Here is a 19192-nt window from a genome sequence, read left to right as displayed (position 1 = left end):
AAACTAGACTGCCGTAGTGAATCCAGCATGCTTGGATTTACAACCCAACGACCAGTGGTTTGATTGGATTTTCAGAACATATGAACCTGTTTATAATAAATCAGACGTAGATAAATTCTGCATTCTTAGCCTTGGAGATGTTAATGTCCCCGGCGAAAATTGGGACTTAAAGCATCCTTCCTTATTTTCGGGTTGTGTCGCACCTAAGGCAAATACTCTACTCTATTTTGTGAACTAACTAGAATTCAAAATCTGAAATAGTTTCAGAATATGCCAGGAAAGAGGTTGGATCTCGCTCTAGTAAACTCTAACATTGATAACCTCGTTCCGGTTTCTAACCGTCTGGTTCCTCCAGATGACTGGCACGTCCCATTTTCAGTTTCTTTCAAAGCTTTATGTACGAACGCAAAGCTTTATGTAAGAACGCAAAGATTAATAGTTTTACTCGTTCTCATTTAATTGGGGTGAATTAATCGGCCTTTTTTATTTTTGAATGACGTTTATTGGGCACTGTTTCTAAAGCAACAGACGTAGATTGCGCTGTGCAATTGCTAACTAACCCCTTTTCAAAAACGCTCGAACTGTTGAGAAAAAAAAAAACTGTCGTAATTTATCAGGCTATCCTCGTTTTTCGTTTTTTCACCAGATAAGGTGTGTGCTTAGGGGAAAGAAGCTGCACAATCATAGAAAATATAAGGTTATGCAGGCCTAGTTCTGGTATATTATTTTTCCAAATCCGGAGCATTAGCTAAATTGTTATTCGAACGGTATAACACATATTACCGGGAATGATTTCAACCGAGCTTAAATTCTGACCAAAAGTGCCTTTGGCGGTATATTACAGATTGCAGACCACGTCTTCATCTAAAGTACGCCTACGCGATTCATCCGGTAAAGTGCTAAGTGAACCAAATGCCTGTCTAATGCGTTTGGTGAATATTTTAATCAGTCTATTCCCCGAATCACGCTACTCCATAAGCAGCAGATAAGATCCCCACTTTTCATCTTAACTTGCCGTAACACGGCTTGAAAGCGCTGAAATCGAAACTGCAATCAATAGACTAAACCCAAAGCTATCAATGAGATTTTTTGGCATTTTCAAATTTTATTGGTTACGGTTGCTCCTCAATATGTGCGTAATTCTCAACACACATTTTAATTTGTCCCCCTAAAACTTTATTTTTTTCTGAGCTTTGAAACATTCTGTCCGTCCACAAAGGTGGCAGGTGTGATTATGTAAACTCTTACAGGTATGTATCCTTGCGCTGTGCGTTTCCGAAAGTTTTCAAAATTGTCTTATTTGAGCATTTGACGCAGTTCTTTAAAAGTAAAACTAAAATTTCACATGTTTTTTTCGCTGTCAGGTGTGTTGCGACCGATTTGGTATATATTTTAAAATTTGTTTCGCCAAGTGTCAGTGAGCGTCGGCAGGTCGACACTGTGTACTTCAATCAATTGAAGACAATTGATGTTCAAAATCATTTTATAAAAAAAATATAAATTAGAGTTACTTGGAGTAAATAAACTGCTTTGCACACTTTTACTGAAGTATCTGACAGATCGAAAAAAAATTTCGTTCGAATGATTATAATGCAATTAATTGCAAGGGTGCAAGCGAGCTGGACGAGAATGACGAAAATAATCCCTGGGGAAGAAGAACAAAAGAGGGAAAGGACAAACACCAAGAGAAACTTAAATGGACCATTATATTTTATAGCATTATAATCAAAACCTTAAAATGCAAGCCTTTTGCCCTTTTAGTCTTATTCTGGTGTCAGCTTATAAAACTTTTTTTGTCTACTGACATCTAACCCTAGGTTAGCTCAGTCGGTAGAGCGCTCCACTGGAAATGGAGAGCCCCGGGCTCGATACTCGAGCAAGGCGCATTTTTTCGGACTCGCACCAGCCACATAGCTCTGTTTAGAGATTCGTGTTTGTCCTTCGTCCCTCTTGTTCCACTTCTTCCCGTATTATTTTAGTCAATCGTTCGAATATTGCGAAATCGTTCTCGACCTTAGATATTATATTCGGGTGTGCCGCAGGGTACCATATTCTAACCGGCTTTATTCAATGTGCACATAAATAATCTCGGCTATTCCGCCAGCCATTCGAATATTTTGCAATATGCGGATGACGTCAAATCGTTTGGGCACCTTTCATCAAAAAGTCAATATCAAATGATAAGAATGAGGTTAATGTTGTACATAAATCGTGCGACCGCAACTTCTGAAAACTTATTCCTATGAAAACTGATGTTATGTCTTATTCAAAGAATTGGCAGCTGCAAGGTTTCCTAACTTTCTTGACAACCTACCCCTGCGTAAGGCTAGGGTTTCGAATTGGAGAGGTTGTGAAAACTAAGAAAAAATTTAAAAACCGCAAAGACGTCTTTTGGCGTTCTTTATGATCGATATATTGCTTGCAGAGTTTATTATGATTATGAGAGACTTTTACGACGGTCCGGTTGTTTCACACTATAAACCAGAAGACTTAAGATAGATTTTACTTTTTTGTTTACATTGTTTTTTTGGTTGCTCACCCCTCAGTTTAACTGGTTGTACTTATGTAACGCGACCAATTCTGAAAGTTGCTCGCACTTCCTCCTCTGAAACCGTACACCTAATCAGCCCCATAAATCGCATGCAACATTATTTAACACCTTAAACAGACCCAACATTGACATTTTTAACTGAAGTGTTCAGACGTTTCGGTCTTCCCTAAACAAAATCGAACAATGAAGTTATGGCTTTTCCGACCGCTCTCGTGAGCGCGTCGGGTATGGACCAACAGAGTCGGGAAACCTAACTAAAATACTTTACTCTGTAAGGAACCAGAGCTTGGGCATGGGCAGTCATGCGGAACTCGCAGTGCGGTCTCTTCACCGTCAGGCCGGTCGTTCTTCTATATCTGGCGCAGGACTGCCTCGAGCTCGGGTCCCTCGTCGTCCTTCTCTTCCTTTTTCTGAAGAATGCAGACATTTCAGAGCATGGTGTCTTGGAAGGCTCTGGTGGTTCTACAGGGACGCACCGCCACATTACTGCCCCTCCAGTGAGGAGGCGAACGTTTCAATAGCAGGGTCACACAGTGGCCTGGGGAAATCGCGTGGGTAATGGGAGACGGCCGGTAGCGGCTTGTGCTTGAGGATCCGAAATGCCAAGGCGCGCTGGCCAGTATACATGGCGTCCAGAGCGTGTTCTCGAATGCGGCTGTTGAGTGCTCGAGGAGCAGGGGTGCGCACGATCGAAAGGATGTTGAGGGCGTAAGTGATCTAGTGGGATCGGGGTTGTTGCTGACGGCGTTTTCGGCTGGGGAGTGAGGTTTGGTAGTGTAGTTGACGGAGCACTGTCCAGATGGGCTGGCTTCACGCGGTCCATTGCAACGACTCCCTGCCGTCCGCGGATGTCCAATGTCATTGTTTTGGTCCCTCGGCGCAGCACCTTGTACGAGCCGTCGTAGGGTGGTTGGAGCGGCTTCCGTACGGCGTCATGTCGCAAGAAGAGATGGGCACCCGTCGCCAATTCATCACTCACAAAGGTAGACGGCCCACGGCGTAGTCGGGGTGCTGTGGCCCGGAGCTGTTTCATCGTCTCTCGGAGTCTGGTGGCGTAGTCCGCGGGGTCGGGACAGGCGTCAGCTGGTGGCGATGCAAAGAATTCTCCGGGGAGGAGAATTCTCCGGGGGTCCCGTAGACCAACTCGGCCGCGCTGCAGCCGACATCCGTCTTGAGCGACGTGCGGATGCCTAGCAGCACGAATGGCAGCACCTCCACCCAGTCCTGTCGTTGATGGGCCTTTAGAGCAGCCTTCAACTGCCGATGTAACCGCTCCACCATGCCGTTACTCGCGGGGTGGTACGCTGTGGTTCGGATTCTTTTTGATCCCAGGAGCTTCATCAGTTCTGCGAAGAGATGAGACTCGAACTGTCTACCTCGGTCCGTGGTGATGGTTGACGGCGAGCCGAACCTCGAGATACATTGCGCCACGAGCGTACGCGCCACGGTCTCCGCGGTGATGTCGGGCAGCGGTATCGCTTCCGGCCAGCGTGTAAACCGGTCGACACAAGTCAACAGGTAGGTTTGCCCCTGTGATGGCGGCAGCGGTCCGACGATATCTATGTGGATATTGTCGAACCGCGCGTCCGGGTGGTCGAAGGTTCCGAGAGGTGTTACTGTGTGGCGTTAAATTTTGGCGCGCTGGCACTGTACCCAGGCGCGGGCCCACTGACGAACATCTTTGTTGATATTGGGCCACACATACCGGGATGTTAGCAGGTGTTGTGTGGTTTGAGATGCCGGGGTGGGATAGTCCATGAAGGGCGTCGAAAATCTGCCGACGAGACTGGTGCGGCACGTACGGCCGCGGCGATACTGTTGATGTGTCGCATATGACGTTGGTGGTACACATGGGTAGTGTGACCTCATCAAGCACGAGGCGACCGGGGGATGTACGGAGTTGTCGTAGTTCTGTGTCTTCACCCTGCGCTGCAGCTAGTCGGTTGAAGTCGATGGCGGCTAGAGGTTCTACCGTGCAGGAACCTATGCGTGAGAGCGCGTCCGCTACGATGTTCCCAGCGCCGTGAATGTGCCGGATGTCATTCGTGAGCTCGGAGACGCTGGACATTTGCCGGAGCTCTCTTGGTGAATCGTTCCCCCCACCTGGTTTCAAAGACTGGAACGCGTGGACGAGAGGCTTGTGGTCCGTCCATATAAAAATATTGTCGTCCTTCCACCATGTGCTGGAAGTGTCGTAGGGCCAGATACACACCAAGAAGTTCACGACCGAATGTACTACAGCGCTGTTCCGTCGGTGTCAACTTCCGGGAGAAGAAGGAAAGTGGCTGCCAATGTCCGTTCACTTCCTCCTGCAGCACCGCACCAATAGCGATATCCGATGCGTCGGTGACAACTGAGAGTGGAGTACGCTCTTTTGGGTGTGAAAGCATTGTGTTAGTGGCAAGGAGTTGACGGGCACTATCAAATGCCGATGTGGTGCATTCGTCCCATGTGAGCTCGGTGGATGAGCTACTCCTGCCAGAGAGCATGCTGTGCAGCGGCACGAGCTTGGCGGCGCAGCCCGGGAGAAACTGGCGGTAAAAGTTTACCAAACCAAGAAACTCCCAGAGTTGCTTCTTCGACGACGGCTTCGGGAACTCTTGAATAGCTTGTATCTTGATGGAGAGTGGACGGATTCCGGAAGAGTTTATCGTGTGCCCCACAAAGTCGAGTTCCGTCTTGCCTAGGGCGCACTTGCTCACATTGACGACAAGCCCGTACTCGACGAGGCGGGCGAACAGCAGTCTGAGGTGTGCGACGTGCTCTTCGGCAGGTGTGCTTTCCACGAGTATATCGTCAATGTAAACATAACAAAAAGGCAGGCCCCGCAACAACTGGTCCATGAATCGCTGGAACGTTTGCGCAGCGTTCTTCAACCCAAAGGGCATCCGGAGGAACTCGAACAATCCAAAGGGCGTGGTAACGGCTGTCTTAGGTATGTCCGAGGGCTCGACGGGGATCTGGTGGTACGCGCGTACCAAGTCGATCTTCGAAAACATGGTAGTGCCATCGAGCGCTCCGGTGAAGTCATGGATGTGCGGGATGGGGTAACGGTCGTCTGATGTAATGCGATTGAGGGCTCTGTAATCTCCACATGGGCGCCAGTTCCCGGGGGTGGACTTGGGGACCATGTGGAGAGGCGAGGACCAGGAGCTCTCTGACTGGCGGACAATGCCCAGCTCGAGCATGTGCTCGAATTCTTGTCGGGCTATTCGTAGCTTGTCCGGTGGCAGTCGGCGTGGGCGCACGTGAACAGGCGCCCCTGTAGTCTGAATGTGGTGTGTAACATTGTGTTTGACGGGGCGCTCGTCCAAGCTTACACTCGTCAACTCCGGGAACTCAGTGAGGAGACTGGAGTACGGCGTCTCATCCGCTGTAACCGCGAACGTGAGGCTGATGGATGCTAGGGACGAGGCAATGCCTTGCACTGTCAGACTAGTTGTTTTGTCGCGGAGGCGTCTGCTCTTGACGTCCACCAGGAGTGCGAAATGCTTCAGAAAGTCAGCCCCAATAATCGCGCGGGGAACATCCGCACATACGAAGACCCAGCGAAATGTGCGCCGCAATCCTAAGTCCAGTGTCAGTGAGCGCTCACCGTGCGTTGCAATGGCCGTGTTGTTGACGGCCCGGAGCTGTGACGTGCTGGGGAGCCGGCGCTCTTCCGCGGTTGCTGGGATCACGCTGATTTCTGCTCCGGTGTCTATCAGGAAACGAAGACCAGTGATGCGGTCAGACACAAAGAACAAAGTTCGGCGGCTGTCTTCGTTGGCGGGAGCACTGGCCACCGTTAATGCTCTGCTGTGCCGTTTTTCCGCTCGTGAAGAGGGCGGCTAACACTTGCGAGCAGCGGGACCGAACCGCTGGTGGTACCAACATTCCCCCGAGTTGGTGCGAGACGATGAGCAAGGCCTGCGCCGTGGTTGTTCCCGTGGCGTGCTGCGTCTGCCGGGAACCTGGAGTTTCGCCATCATGTCGGCGAGACGACGGACTTCCGCTCGCAGCTCGCCCAGCTCGTCCGGAGTGCTTCTGCCCTGGACCGCTGAGATGGTTGTTGGTGCTGCCGAGACCTCTATGATTTTATCAGCCAGATCGGCGATCTTGGCGAGGCCAATGTCCCCTGCGGACGCGAGGACCATTCGCACATTGCTTGGCAACCGCTGTAGGAACAACTCGCGGTGCAGCGACTGGTCAATAGTCGTCGCCTTTTCGCCTAGTAGCTGCTCCAGTCGGCGAAGCAGCTGGGTGGGGGTGCGGTCGCCCAGTTCCTCTGCTGTTAATAGTTTCCGGAGCCGCTTTTCCTCGGAAGCGCTTGTCCGACGAATAAGCTGAGCCTTGAGGGTGTTATATGCGTCCTCCGCTGGCGGTGAAATTAGGAGGTCCCGCACCTCTGTGGCGATGGCAGGTGATAGGCTTGACACGACATGGTGGAACTTCGACATGTCCGCTGTGATGCGCCGAGTCGCAAACTGGGACTCAACCTGCACAAACCACAGCACCGGGTCCGCCGGCCAGAAAGGAGGCAGCTTCAAGGTGACTGTAGAGATGCCAGAGGAAGTTGTCGCGTCGTTGTCCGTCATGACAAGGCTGGTTCCGTTGGTTGCGTTGCAGTTCAAAACCCGGGTCACCACTATGGCTTTCCCGACCGCTCTCGTGAGCGCGTCGGGTATGGACCAACAGACGCGGGAAACCTAACTAAAATACTTTACTCTGCAAGGAACCAGAGCGTGGGCATGGGCAGTCATGCGGAACTCGCAGTGCCGTCTCTTCACCGTCAGGCCGGTCGTTCTTCTATATCTCGCGCAGGGCTGCCTCGAGCTCGGGTCCCTCGTCGTCCTTCTCTTCCTTTTTCTGAAGAATGCAGACATTTCAGAGCATGGTGTCTTGGAAGGCTCTGGTGGTCCTACAGGGACGCACCACCACAAAGTATTTAATGTTTCTCCCAAAGAATAAATTTGCTGTCGAACCAGCATTAAAGCCTGTGTAAGTTTTCTTTTATCTTTTTTATTATTAATATTGCAGGTAGGGAGGTGTTTTGCCTTCGTGCGGGTATCGTTTTTTGGTGTTGTTGCCGTTTTCTATACTATTATTGTATTACAATTTTTGTTACTGATTGTAAACTTTTCAGTTTACAATGTTTTAATTTTGGAAAATTATAATATACTTGGCGTTAACTGGGATTTGGCCAAGTCCGGTATGAATCGGAGTGCTGGATGTGAACAGGAATTACTCAATTTGAGGAGATTTAACGGCCTTCATCGAATTAACCATGCTGTAAATGCTGTCGGTAATGCACTTGGTTTGTGCATTACCGACGCCAGAGCGGACTCCAAGGCCGTTGTTCCCTATTTAGTCGTTCCTGCTAACGGTCTTCCTTTCGTTTACTATTGGGTCAAGCACGCAGACTCCGGTGTTGATTATGCTCCTGCTCAGACTTGTACGCAATTCGTTACAAGTAACGAAATTACTTCTAATCCCTTACATTTATCGGGAATTTAGTAACGGACTAATTACTTATTTTCTAGGGTAATTTCAAAGTAATTCCCCTACATTTTTTTTGCGATACGGATTCCTTGTCGTTTTCAGGACTAGCCCCCCCCCCCCCTTTCTCCCTCCTTTAAGGAAAAGGTCATTTCATTTTGGTAAAGTTGAGAGCAGTGACACTGTCAAGCGAAATAACCAGCGCAAAGGGAGGCTGGCACTCTTCAGTTCCGCTAAACCTTTTTTTGCAACACCTAGTCCGTGAATCTATTTTTTAGACCCTAACAACAATGTCAAAAGATAAAAAAAAAATTATTGTGCAAGAAAAAGGAGGGGGGAGATTTATATCCGTTTTTTTATTGTCTGTTTTTTTTCGGGGGGGGGGGGGGGGGGATCGAAGGCGGGGAGACGAAGACACCAAGTGATTGTATGCCTCTTCGAGAAGCTGAAGGCGGTAAGTGCACAGAGAAGAATTAACAATGTCCTTCTCGGTTATAGTCACTAGGACTATTTACGTGATGTAAAAACACGAGAAAACGCTCCGTCTACCCTAAAATCCACTAAAAAAGATGTGATAATATGTGAAGGTTTTATTGCTCCAAGCATCCTCGTTTGTCAATACACACTTACCATATTCTCTTAGAAAACAGGAAGTATTTATTTCTGCTTCTTTCATCTTATTCAACCGTGTTTACAACTCGACTTACTTTTTTATAGTCCAACTTCTAGGGTTAGCCCACTTTATTTGTGAATTCCAGCCAGGTTATCTGCGTCTTAGTCACCCTTTTCGTGAGTCAGCTTTTTGCAAGCACTTCCAAAATGGTAATAGTCTACCTGTTTTCTTCTTCCTCTTTTTACCCCAATAGGACGTTTCTTATCTCAAGCAGATATTGTTACAAATAAAAGATAATGGTGGCTGACGTAGACTTGATATTCTGGGCTTGAGGAGAGAGTGAAACTCGTGAGCGCGGCCATAGCGCAACTTAGTTCTCTGCCCTTCGCTGCCCGTGGCATCAGCGGACGTCTATCTCGAGAACACCAGTGTAGACTGCAGTCGGTCCGTGCTTCGTGCGTTTTTGAACGGCACCAAGAAAGGTACACATGGCAAACGTGCGTTTATATTTTCTAGTTTTAACCAACGTTCTAATTAATTGTTCTTATGAGTGTCCTCTTTTTTTTTTCTTGATTATTTATATTTAAATATTGGAATCTTTTACTTATTCCCAAACGTCTCAATCGAGGCTTGGCCTGTTCAGAACCAAAGGGAGAAGAATATTGAGCCAAACCTTATTTATTATTTAATTATCCTTTAACTGTTACCAACTCTACTAAAACTCTCGAATATCAGGCAAAAGAGTGGGCACGGGAGCAGCGCGACGGCCGCAATGGCTTACAAACCTTGTTTCTTCGTACCTCAGGTCCTACTACCACTCCTGGCTTACTGCGCGTCCCGGTATAATGGTTTCGCCTTCGACTTCATCACCATGGATTCGCTGCCGCAAGTTCCAGTCGGCGATTCCCGCCGACATGATGACGTAAAGCAGGCCACCTGGATCTACTATTCGCCTCGCTTCATCAAAGAAAACCCATCGACATCGACGACGCCCGCAGCGCCAGATGTAAAAGGCTGGCAGTTCAGTGAATTCTCCAGTGGGCACGGGAGCAGCGCGACGGCCGCAATGGCTTACAAACCTTGTTTCTTCGTACCTCAGGTGGGTATCCACATTCCTTTGAACCTAAAAAACAAAAACAAACGTTTGCTATTGCTGTTCCCGAGCCCACGGGTGTTTCTTAGTGTGATATTGGAGTATTTGAAAAATTGTCTTCTTTTATTGATGTCGGGTGACGTAGAGTCCAATCCCGGCCCTTTCACACGAACCACGTCGTCACAGTCCACCAAAGGAAAAACTAGCCAGCCCATGGTTAGTATGACAGAAGATAATACTGAGGGAGCGGTTGCACTGACCCAGGCAGAGCAAAACATAGAAATTTTGCGCATGTTGCGCGATCTTCAAAAGCAATCGGCTGAAATAGCAACAGGTAATCAGGAATTAAAACAAAGCATCACTGAAATTAGAAACGGTCAACAAAACATTGAATCTACGCTTACAAATATAGGCGGTAGATTAACAGCTGTCGAAGAGAAGCTAGAGGTGCTAGATAGTGTTGAAGTTGATTTGCGGAATACTTCCAACACGGTAGAAGGTCTTCAAAGACAAAACCAATTATTGCAGACTCGTATTAACGAACTAGAGGACAGGTCACGGCGTGACAATTTGATTTTCCACGGAATTCCTGATATTCAGGAAACGTGGCCACAAACAGAAGAAAAGGTATCAAACTTGTTGTCCAACTGGCTTGGTATTCAGCTAGCCTCGGTTGATATCGAACGCGCTCACCGTTTAGGAAAATTTTCCGGCTCAAGGTGCCGCCCCGTAATAATAAAATTTTCTAGTTTTAAAACTAAAGAAAAGGTACTTCAGGCCAAAGCTAAACTGAAAGAACACGACGTGAGTGTAACTGAGGATTTTTCACCCGCGACGCGCGAAGTACGGAGGAAGCTGACCGAATTTGCCAAAACGATGCCTAACAGTCCCTCCTTCCAGCTGAAATACAACAAACTGTCCGTTGATGGAAAATTATACACGTACGACCCTGTCTCCGATAAAATTTGTGAGTCACGACTTCCGATATCACAATCAGCTACTACCGATACACCAACAACTGTGCCCTCGGGACAACACGCTGCGTCATCCAGGCAACGTGATACGTCAGACACGTAGGGGTTACCGAGGGGCTGTGGTTATCGTGCATCCTTATCACAAGTCTCTATTTTATTTACTAATATCAGAAGCGTTGTCAGAAACCGCACCGAAATTTCTTCTGCTATTGATTCTTGCTCTGCCGATATTGTCGTGTTAACAGAGACATGGCTTCACAGTAACATTCGTGAAAATGAAATATTCGATTTGTCCAATCAATTTCATTTCTACAGACGAGATAGGGAAACGAGGCAAGGTGGTGGTGTACTAATAGCGATTAAAAAGGAATTTCAGTCATTCGCACTTCATATTGCGTCATGCTTAGAGATTATATGGGTGTCTGTAAAACTAGCTCATTGTAGAATGGTTGTCGGGGTTTGCTATCGCCCCCCGAATGATTCCTCTAGCTTTGTTACTGAGCTCTATGATGCCATAAACATCGTTATCACACGGTACCCAACATCCCCTGTATTCTTGCTGGGTGATTTTAATTATCCAGGAATCAAATGGTCAACGTCCCCCCCTTCACTAAATTCGTCCTCGTCTGTTTGCCAGGAATTTATTGAGTTATGTTCATACTTTCACTTTACACAGATTATTTCCGAACCAACCAGAGTTACACCGACAAGTGCGAACCTGCTAGATTTGGTATTAACTACTTGTCCCGAGTTATGCTCAGAAGTAACATACATGCCGAAAATAAGTGATCACTCTCTACTAAATTTTTCTGTGACTATTCCTGTAAAAAAGTTTTCTAATAGAACTAAAGTGATACGTAATTATCCTAATGCTGACTTTAACCAAATCAATGATGAACTGTTTTTATTTCTACAAGCGTTTCTAAACGGGTTCGAAGCACGCTCAGTTGAATATAATTGGAAGCTTCTAAAAACGAAGATGACAGAGCTTGCTAACCGTTTTATTCCAGTTCGTGTAATCTGTTATAATCCGCAAGCACCATGGTATGATTCATTTATCAGGCGCCTTTCCAATAAAAAAAAACGCATGTATAGAAGTGCAAAAACGTCTAGTGACCAACATCGATGGTCTCTATATCGTACCTCGGCTGATGAATATAATTCTGCAGTCAAATCGGCGAAGGAAAATTTTCTAACCAACACATTACCAAATATGTTGCTGAACAATCCAAGAAAATTTTGGAATGTAGTGAACCCGGCTGATAGTTCGCGAATTGTACTAACGAATTTGGACGGTGAACCAATTGATGACAAACAGTGTTCAGATACGCTTAACAACGTGTTTTCCAGCGCTTTTTCGTGTGTTTTTTCTGACGTTTTTCCTTCATTTAGTAACCCTGAGTATTTACCCATGTATCCTGTGCAGATTGAGACTGATGGTGTTGCCAAAATTATTGACTCTCTAAAACCTTTCTCCTCCTCTGGTGTTGACTGTATTACTCCCATGTTCCTAAAAAACACGAAAGCCTATACCTCTGTCGCCCTCGCTAAAATTTTTCAGCAATCCCTCAATTCTGGTGAGCTCCCGCAGGACTGGAAAATAGGGAGGGTGGTTCCCGTGCACAAATCTGGCGACAAGCACTCACCTTACAACTACAGACCCATATCAATCACTAGCGTTCCTTGCAAAATTCTAGAACACATACTTTTCTCCCATATCGCGGACTATCTGGAATCAAATTCTTTTTTTCACCGCGCACAGCACGGCTTTCGCAAATCTTTTTCGTGCGAGACACAACTGGCTTTATTCACCCATAAGTTGCAATCTATACTCGATAACCGATCATCCGCCGACTGTATATATCTGGATTTCGCGAAAGCATTTGATAAGGTATCTCACCAGCTCCTGCTACTAAAACTAAAAAAAATAGGTATTGATATTAACATACTAAAATGGCTTGAATGCTTTCTCACACATCGTCAGCAATTTGTAACCGCGAATGAAGTCAGCTCTCTCCTTCACCCTGTAATATCTGGTGTACCCCAAGGTACTGTACTTGGGCCATTACTTTTCCTTGTCTATATTAACGATCTACCAAACTGTGTATCATCTTCGATTCATCTATTCGCAGATGATTGTGTTCTTTACCGGGAAATAACCTCTATCAATGACGTGCATGCACTTCAATCTGATATTGACGCTATCACTTCTTGGTGCAAAACGTGGCATGTGACACTAAATGTTAACAAGTGCAAATTCATGCGAATCTCTCGTTGTTCCGCTAACTTACCTTCATATCCCCTTGATAGTAGTCTACTCGAAACTGTCGAATCATACAAGTGTTTAGGCGTCCATATTACTTCTAATCTTAGCTGGCAAATTCACATCGACTCCATTACTAACAAGGCTAACCGTATGCTTGGGTACCTAAAACGCAACTTTTACTCGGCCCCTACTTCTATTAAATTACTGTTCTACAAAACAATTGTGCGCTCACAACTAGAATATGCTTCAGCGATATGGGATCCTGGCATCGGAACTCTCGTTAATCAGTTGGAAATGATTCAAAATAACTCGGTTCGATTTATATATTCTAACTACCAACGAGCTGCTAGCGTATCCTCCATGAAATCTAACCTAGGTCTTTCTTCCCTAGCGTCACGACGCAAAAACGCACGACTTTGTTTGTTCCATAAAATTTTCCACCACACCACTTTACGCGGTGAACTGTTAACATCACCTTCATACATGTCGTCACGGATGGATCACCCACATAAAGTAGGAGTCATTTCATGCAACACTAATTCCTTTTTTTATTCCTTCATCCCACGTACGTCTAGTGACTGGAACCACCTTCCCTCTCTGATAGCCACTATTACTAATTATGATTTGTTTCAATCTGCCTTAAAAAATATATCTGATTGATTATTTAACTGTATTAGTAGAAGACGTTGTGTTTGCCGGTTTCAGGCTAGTGGACTATATAGTATCAAAGTGTATTAATCATTTGTAACCATTGTTTTTTTTATTTTCTTTCGTGTATGCTTTCCCAATTATTATTCCATTTTACTTATTGTATTTGCTGTACCACTCCCCTCTATAATGCTTCATGCCTTGAGGGTATTTATAAATAAAAAAAAAAAGGGAGAAGAATATTGAGCCAAACCTTATTTATTATTTAATTATCCTTTAACTGTTACCAACTCTACTAAAACTCTCGAATATCAGGCAAAAGTTGCAAGGACGAAGCTTTGCTCTATCTTCGAGGTAAATAGCACTTCGATTGCTTCGCTGAGGAAGCTCAATACAGAGCATAAAACATTCATGAGGCACAATATGGCATTCCTTTCCAGTGCCTCAGTTCAAAAGTTGTTCAGCATAGCAGTCGACATCTTGAGTAAGAAATAACGCAAAATGTCTGACGAGACTTTCGAGAGTCAGCTGTTCTTCAAAATAGTCAAGGTCAATAAATGGAACAGTTGGCAACAATAAGAACTTGAGTAACCTTCTTTCCTTTGTTTCTTAAATGAGAAAAATAATGTTCGAAGTAAGGCCACGAAAGTAACAGATTACTTTTGGGGGTAAGGGTCACTTACTTTTATGGGAGGGTAATTGTAATTGTAATGAATTACAATTTAGCCTTGAGTAATTGTAATTGTAATAAATTACAATTTAGCCTTGAGTAATTGTAAATGTAATTCTTTATTAGTTTTCAGCAACGTGTAAAAGTCTGCTCCTGCTATCTATTTCAGACTGTACACGTATGTGGACGATGCTGACTGGGAAACTGCTTTTAAATGAGCTGACGTCGACTGTGCCGTCACTCGGCTGACATATATTGTAAAGTCTGCATTTCAGCGTTTTATATCGGTAAAGTAAATATCCGATGTGCATTTTCCTTGTGGTTCTCACGTGATCTCCGGCGGGAACTGAGCTTGAACTCGTTTAATCACAAGAGATAGAAATCGTCCAGCTTGGAAAAATAGCACTCTTTATTCAAGGAACATCGCTTTAAACGAAGGCGATTGAATAGAAGAGACAAACGCATATTGCACGACTCGGTTGAGTCAGACCAACTTTGAAAATATGTTAGGTACATTAGGCCATCCAGTGAAACTGAGGCTATAACTTTGAAGACTTCGACGTGTCATGTCTCTGACTCTTTGAGTGTCTGCAATATATTTGGTAAAAAATTTAATCTTTAGTAAACCCCAACGTCCCCAGTTTAACAAAACGAACCCGTTTCCTGTAATTTTCTTATTCCAATTCCTGCAGTGCTGATTGATGATGTGGTTTCGGCAATAAAATGACTTGTCTCAAAAACGTCATGTGGGAAAGAGGATTTCCTGCCTTCGTTGTTAAAGGGTGTGCTGTTATCTTGGCTCTCATGTTGCAGTACATTTTAGAGCGCAGCTCTCAGCTGCTCGATCTTGTGTTCCGCGGCGTCGGCGTCGCTGTCGCCGTCGGCGTAACCGCGCACGTTGAATAATGGGTCTCGCAGGCCCATACACCAGTCCAATTCCCCTTCTAAATTTTGTGAAGAAACTGAGTTGGGGTGGTGGTTTGTGTCGTCACACAAAGTGAGACTGCCGGTTCAGTTTCCCCACTAAATTTAGCGGTAAAACTAACCTCATATTACCTCAAAATCAATTCAGTTTTTTATGATAAATTTAGTGGGGAATTGAGTTCGTGCTAAGGTCACGAGACGTCAATTTGGCCCCCAAATCTAGCAGAAAAACTGAATTTGTTGATACGTGGTATTACACGAAGTCATGTGACGTCGTTTGTACTGAAAAACTTGAAAGGGAAACGGAATTAGACCACGCCTCCTCAATTTTCCAGAAAAATTTAGCGGGGAAACTAAGGAAGGCGCAGGAGGAAGGAAAGGTCTTACGTACCCTTCCTTCCTTCCTTTTCTCTACCTTACCCTCCTTCTTCTTATATAAAAGTATTATAATAAATATTTAATTTGTATATCTATATCTATAGATATATATACAAGGTGTTTCTGAAAACGCAGGCCAAATCGCTTCTGCGAAAACTACAAATCGCAACAAAAAAATGGGCTTGTGGCGTTTTGGTCCTGCGCCAGGGGCCCATTTAAGAAAATTATTAAAGTTCAAGATAATTAAGTTGTTAATTATTTTTGCGTAATTAACCTTTTTTAATATTGTGTTTAAGGGCATGGTTTAAATTAGAAAATTGCTCAGCATTATCAACAAACACGAAATCAACAAAGTGCAGAACGATAGAAGCACGCGAAGCATTTTACGGCTTTCTCAAAAACCGCACAAAATCGACGGGTTGTAAAGTTTCGGTTTGCTATCAGAGCGCATCTCAGCCCCGGCGGCACCGCGCCCAGTAGAGAGATAGTGCAACCAACCTCTGCTGCGCCGTCATCGTGCGACGCAGCAGAGGCTGGTTGCACGATCTCTCTACTGGGCGCGGTGCCGCCGGGGCTGAGATGCGCTCTGATAGCAAACCGAAACTTTACAACCCGTCGATTTTGCGCGGTTTTTGAGAAAGCCGTAAAATGCTTCGCGTGCCTTATATCTTTGATAGAACAGTGCTTTCTATCGTTCTGCAATTTGTTCATTTAGTGCTTTTTGGTAATGCTGAGCGATTTTCGAATTTAAACCATGCCCTTAAGAACAATATTAAAAAAAAGTTAATTACGCCAAAATATTTAACAACTTAATTATCTCAAAACGCCACAGGTCTTTTTTCGTTGCGATGAGTAGTTTTCGCAGGAGAAATTTGGCCTGCGTTTTCTAAAACACCCTGTACATATATATATATATATATATGAACGAATATGTGCAGATGAATGAACCGTACTTAATCCAATGAATTAATAAATCCAAGTTTTTCAGGAACCCGCCGGTTCCTGAAAAATCTGGGCCTCCCAATGTCCGGTCGGGTGTGCTAACCACTACACCACTCCACCTTGGCTTTCTGGCGTTTCCTACCTGTCTTATTAATGCACAAGAAACGAAATGTATCCAATCGGAGGTGTTCTGGAAACACACGCCGCCGCGTGGAACGCGGTACGACGCTTGGTGTCACGTGGTACGTGCTCGTTTGTGCTCCAGAAATCCTCCCACTGTTTGTCTCGCCCCGTGTACATGTAGTAGTATTCTTTGTTTATGAGCTTTAGAGACACGGTATCATCATCATCTGCGAGAATCAAGAGCCACGTTATTGAATATACAACATGGGCACTTCACGTCATCGTACGTGGTCTCCGAGGAGGATATGAACGAATATGTGCAGAAGAATGAACCGTACTTAATCCAATGAATTAAAGAATCCAAGCTTTTCAGGAACCCGCCGAAAGCCAAAAAAACGACGGAGCCAGGATTTGAACTCTGGGCCTCCCAATGTCCGGTCGGGTGTGCTAACCACTCCACCACTCCACCTTGGCTTTCTGGCGTTTCCTACCTGTCTTATTAATGCACAAGAAACGAAATGTATCCAATCGGAGGTGTTCTGGAAACACACGTCGCCGCGTGGAACGCGGTACGACGCCTAGTGTCACGTCGTACGCGCTCGTTTGTGCTCCAGAAATCCTCCCACTGTTTGTCTCGCCCCGTGTACATGTAGTAGTATTCTTTGTTTATGAGCTTTAGAGACACGGTATCATCATCATCTGCGAGAATCAAGAGCCACGTTATTGAATATACAACACGGGCACTTCACGTCATCGTACGTGGTCTCCGAGGAGGATATGAACGAATATGGTCAGATGAATGAACCGTACTTAATCCAATGAATTAAAGAATCCAAGTTTTTCAGGAACCCGCCGAAAGCCAAAAAACGGCGGAGCCAGGATTTGAACTCTGGGCCTCCCAATGTCCGGTCGGGTGTGCTAACCACTCCACCACTCCACCTTGGCTTTCTGGCGTTTCCTACCTGTCTTATTAATGCACAAGAAACGAAATGTATCCAATCGGAGGTGTTCTGGAAACACACGTCGCCGCGTGGAATGCGGTACGACGCTTGGTGTCACGTGGTACGTGCTCGTTTGTGCTACAGAAATCCTCCCACTGTTTGTCTCGCCCCGTGTACATGTAGTAGTATTCTTTGTTTATGAGCTTTAGAGACACGGTATCATCATCATCTGCGAGAATCAAGAGCCACGTTATTGAATATACAACACGGGCACTTCACGTCATCGTACGTGGTCTCCGAGGAGGATATGAACGAATATGTGCAGATGAATGAACCGTACTTAATTCAATGAATTAAAGAATCGAAGTTTTTCAGGAACCCGCCGAAAGCCAAAAAACGGCGGAGTCAGGATTTGAACTCTGGGCCTCCCAATGTCCGGTCGGGTGTGCTAACCACTACACCACTCCACCTTGGCTTTCTGGCGCTTCCTACCTGTCGAAATGTATCCAATCGGAGGTGTTCTGGAAACACACGCCGCCGCGTGGAACGCGGTACGACGCTTGGTGTCACGTGGTACGTGCTCGTTTGTGCTCCAGAAATCCTCCCACTGTTTGTCTCGCCCCGTGTACATGTACAGTCATGTCTCGTTAATATGGACGCCGTTAATCGGGACACCCCGCAATATGGTCGAAATTTTCGGCGACCGGTCTCCCGCAATGCAATTCTGTCCCGTTAATACAGAAACCCGCAGTCCGGACTATGGACGGCTATTTTGGGGACGAAACGGGAAAATACAGGCATTTTTGTCTCGTTAATATGGACACGTGTCCACGAAAAAAAAAATATTAGCGACCCCAGTGTGTACTACTAGGAATTCACTATTGCCTTTTTGTTCCCCGTCTGGTTACTTTGAAGGCGAGTCCACATACCCGACAGAAGAAAAGGTTAGTGAATCGTAGAGGTCACAGTTTGTACCCGGAATTCACTATTGTCCTCCGCCCTTGAGATAAGACCTGCGCGCCTGAAGGTGGTCGTTTTTTTTTTGTTTCTTGTCTTTCAAGCTTAAACGTATGCCATCTCCTTCCGGGTTGGCATACGTGATGAATCACATTCGTTGTGCATAAGAGGCAAGAGGAAAGGCTGGACGCTTCTCCGGTCACTTCGGAGGTGGAGACGATGACAGGTGTTAAGCGTAAACGGACAGAGCTTTCTGCTCAGCTGAAAAAGGAGACATGCAAATTCAAAATTGAAACGCCTTCAGCGTCTGTTCAGTACGTGAAAGAGTGGAGTGGAAAAAACCTTGGCGTTGATCTCGGAAAATCGACAGTCCACGCAATTCTAAAAGAATCAAAGATATTGGATGAGCGTTCCCACAGCCAGCTCCAGTTCCTGCCGGCAGCGACCCCCAAAGTTTGAGAAGGCCGTCAACATCTGGTTTGCGGAAATGCGCTCCAGAGGGGCCGCCCTCAGCGACGAGATGCTGTAAGAAAAGGCGAAGGAGTTCGGCACAACGATGGGTAAGTGAGTTCTGAGCGTATCTTTTTAAGCACTGAGTTTGAAAATGTTTTCTCAAAATGTTACGCATTCCTCC

The 19192-nt window shown here is 45.7% G+C and overlaps 1 protein-coding gene across 1 annotated transcript in view; it reads left to right on the top strand.

Moving 5' to 3' along the window:
• The window catches only part of LOC121833174, a 139040-nt gene that overhangs the window by 67453 nt on the left and 52395 nt on the right, over positions 1-19192 (top strand). Inside the window, exon 2 of the mRNA XM_042286289.1 lies at positions 9448-9836. Coding sequence (XP_042142223.1) covers positions 9448-9836 — 389 coding nt within the window. The remainder of the gene's footprint in view (positions 1-9447; positions 9837-19192) is intronic.

This window comes from Ixodes scapularis, unplaced genomic scaffold, assembly GCF_016920785.2.
Source record: "Ixodes scapularis isolate PalLabHiFi unplaced genomic scaffold, ASM1692078v2 PGA_scaffold7__128_contigs__length_106722199, whole genome shotgun sequence".
Lineage (NCBI taxonomy): Eukaryota > Metazoa > Arthropoda > Arachnida > Ixodida > Ixodidae > Ixodes > Ixodes scapularis.
The sequence above is the reverse complement of the archived record's forward strand: the minus strand, read 5'-3'. Positions and strand labels throughout refer to the sequence as shown.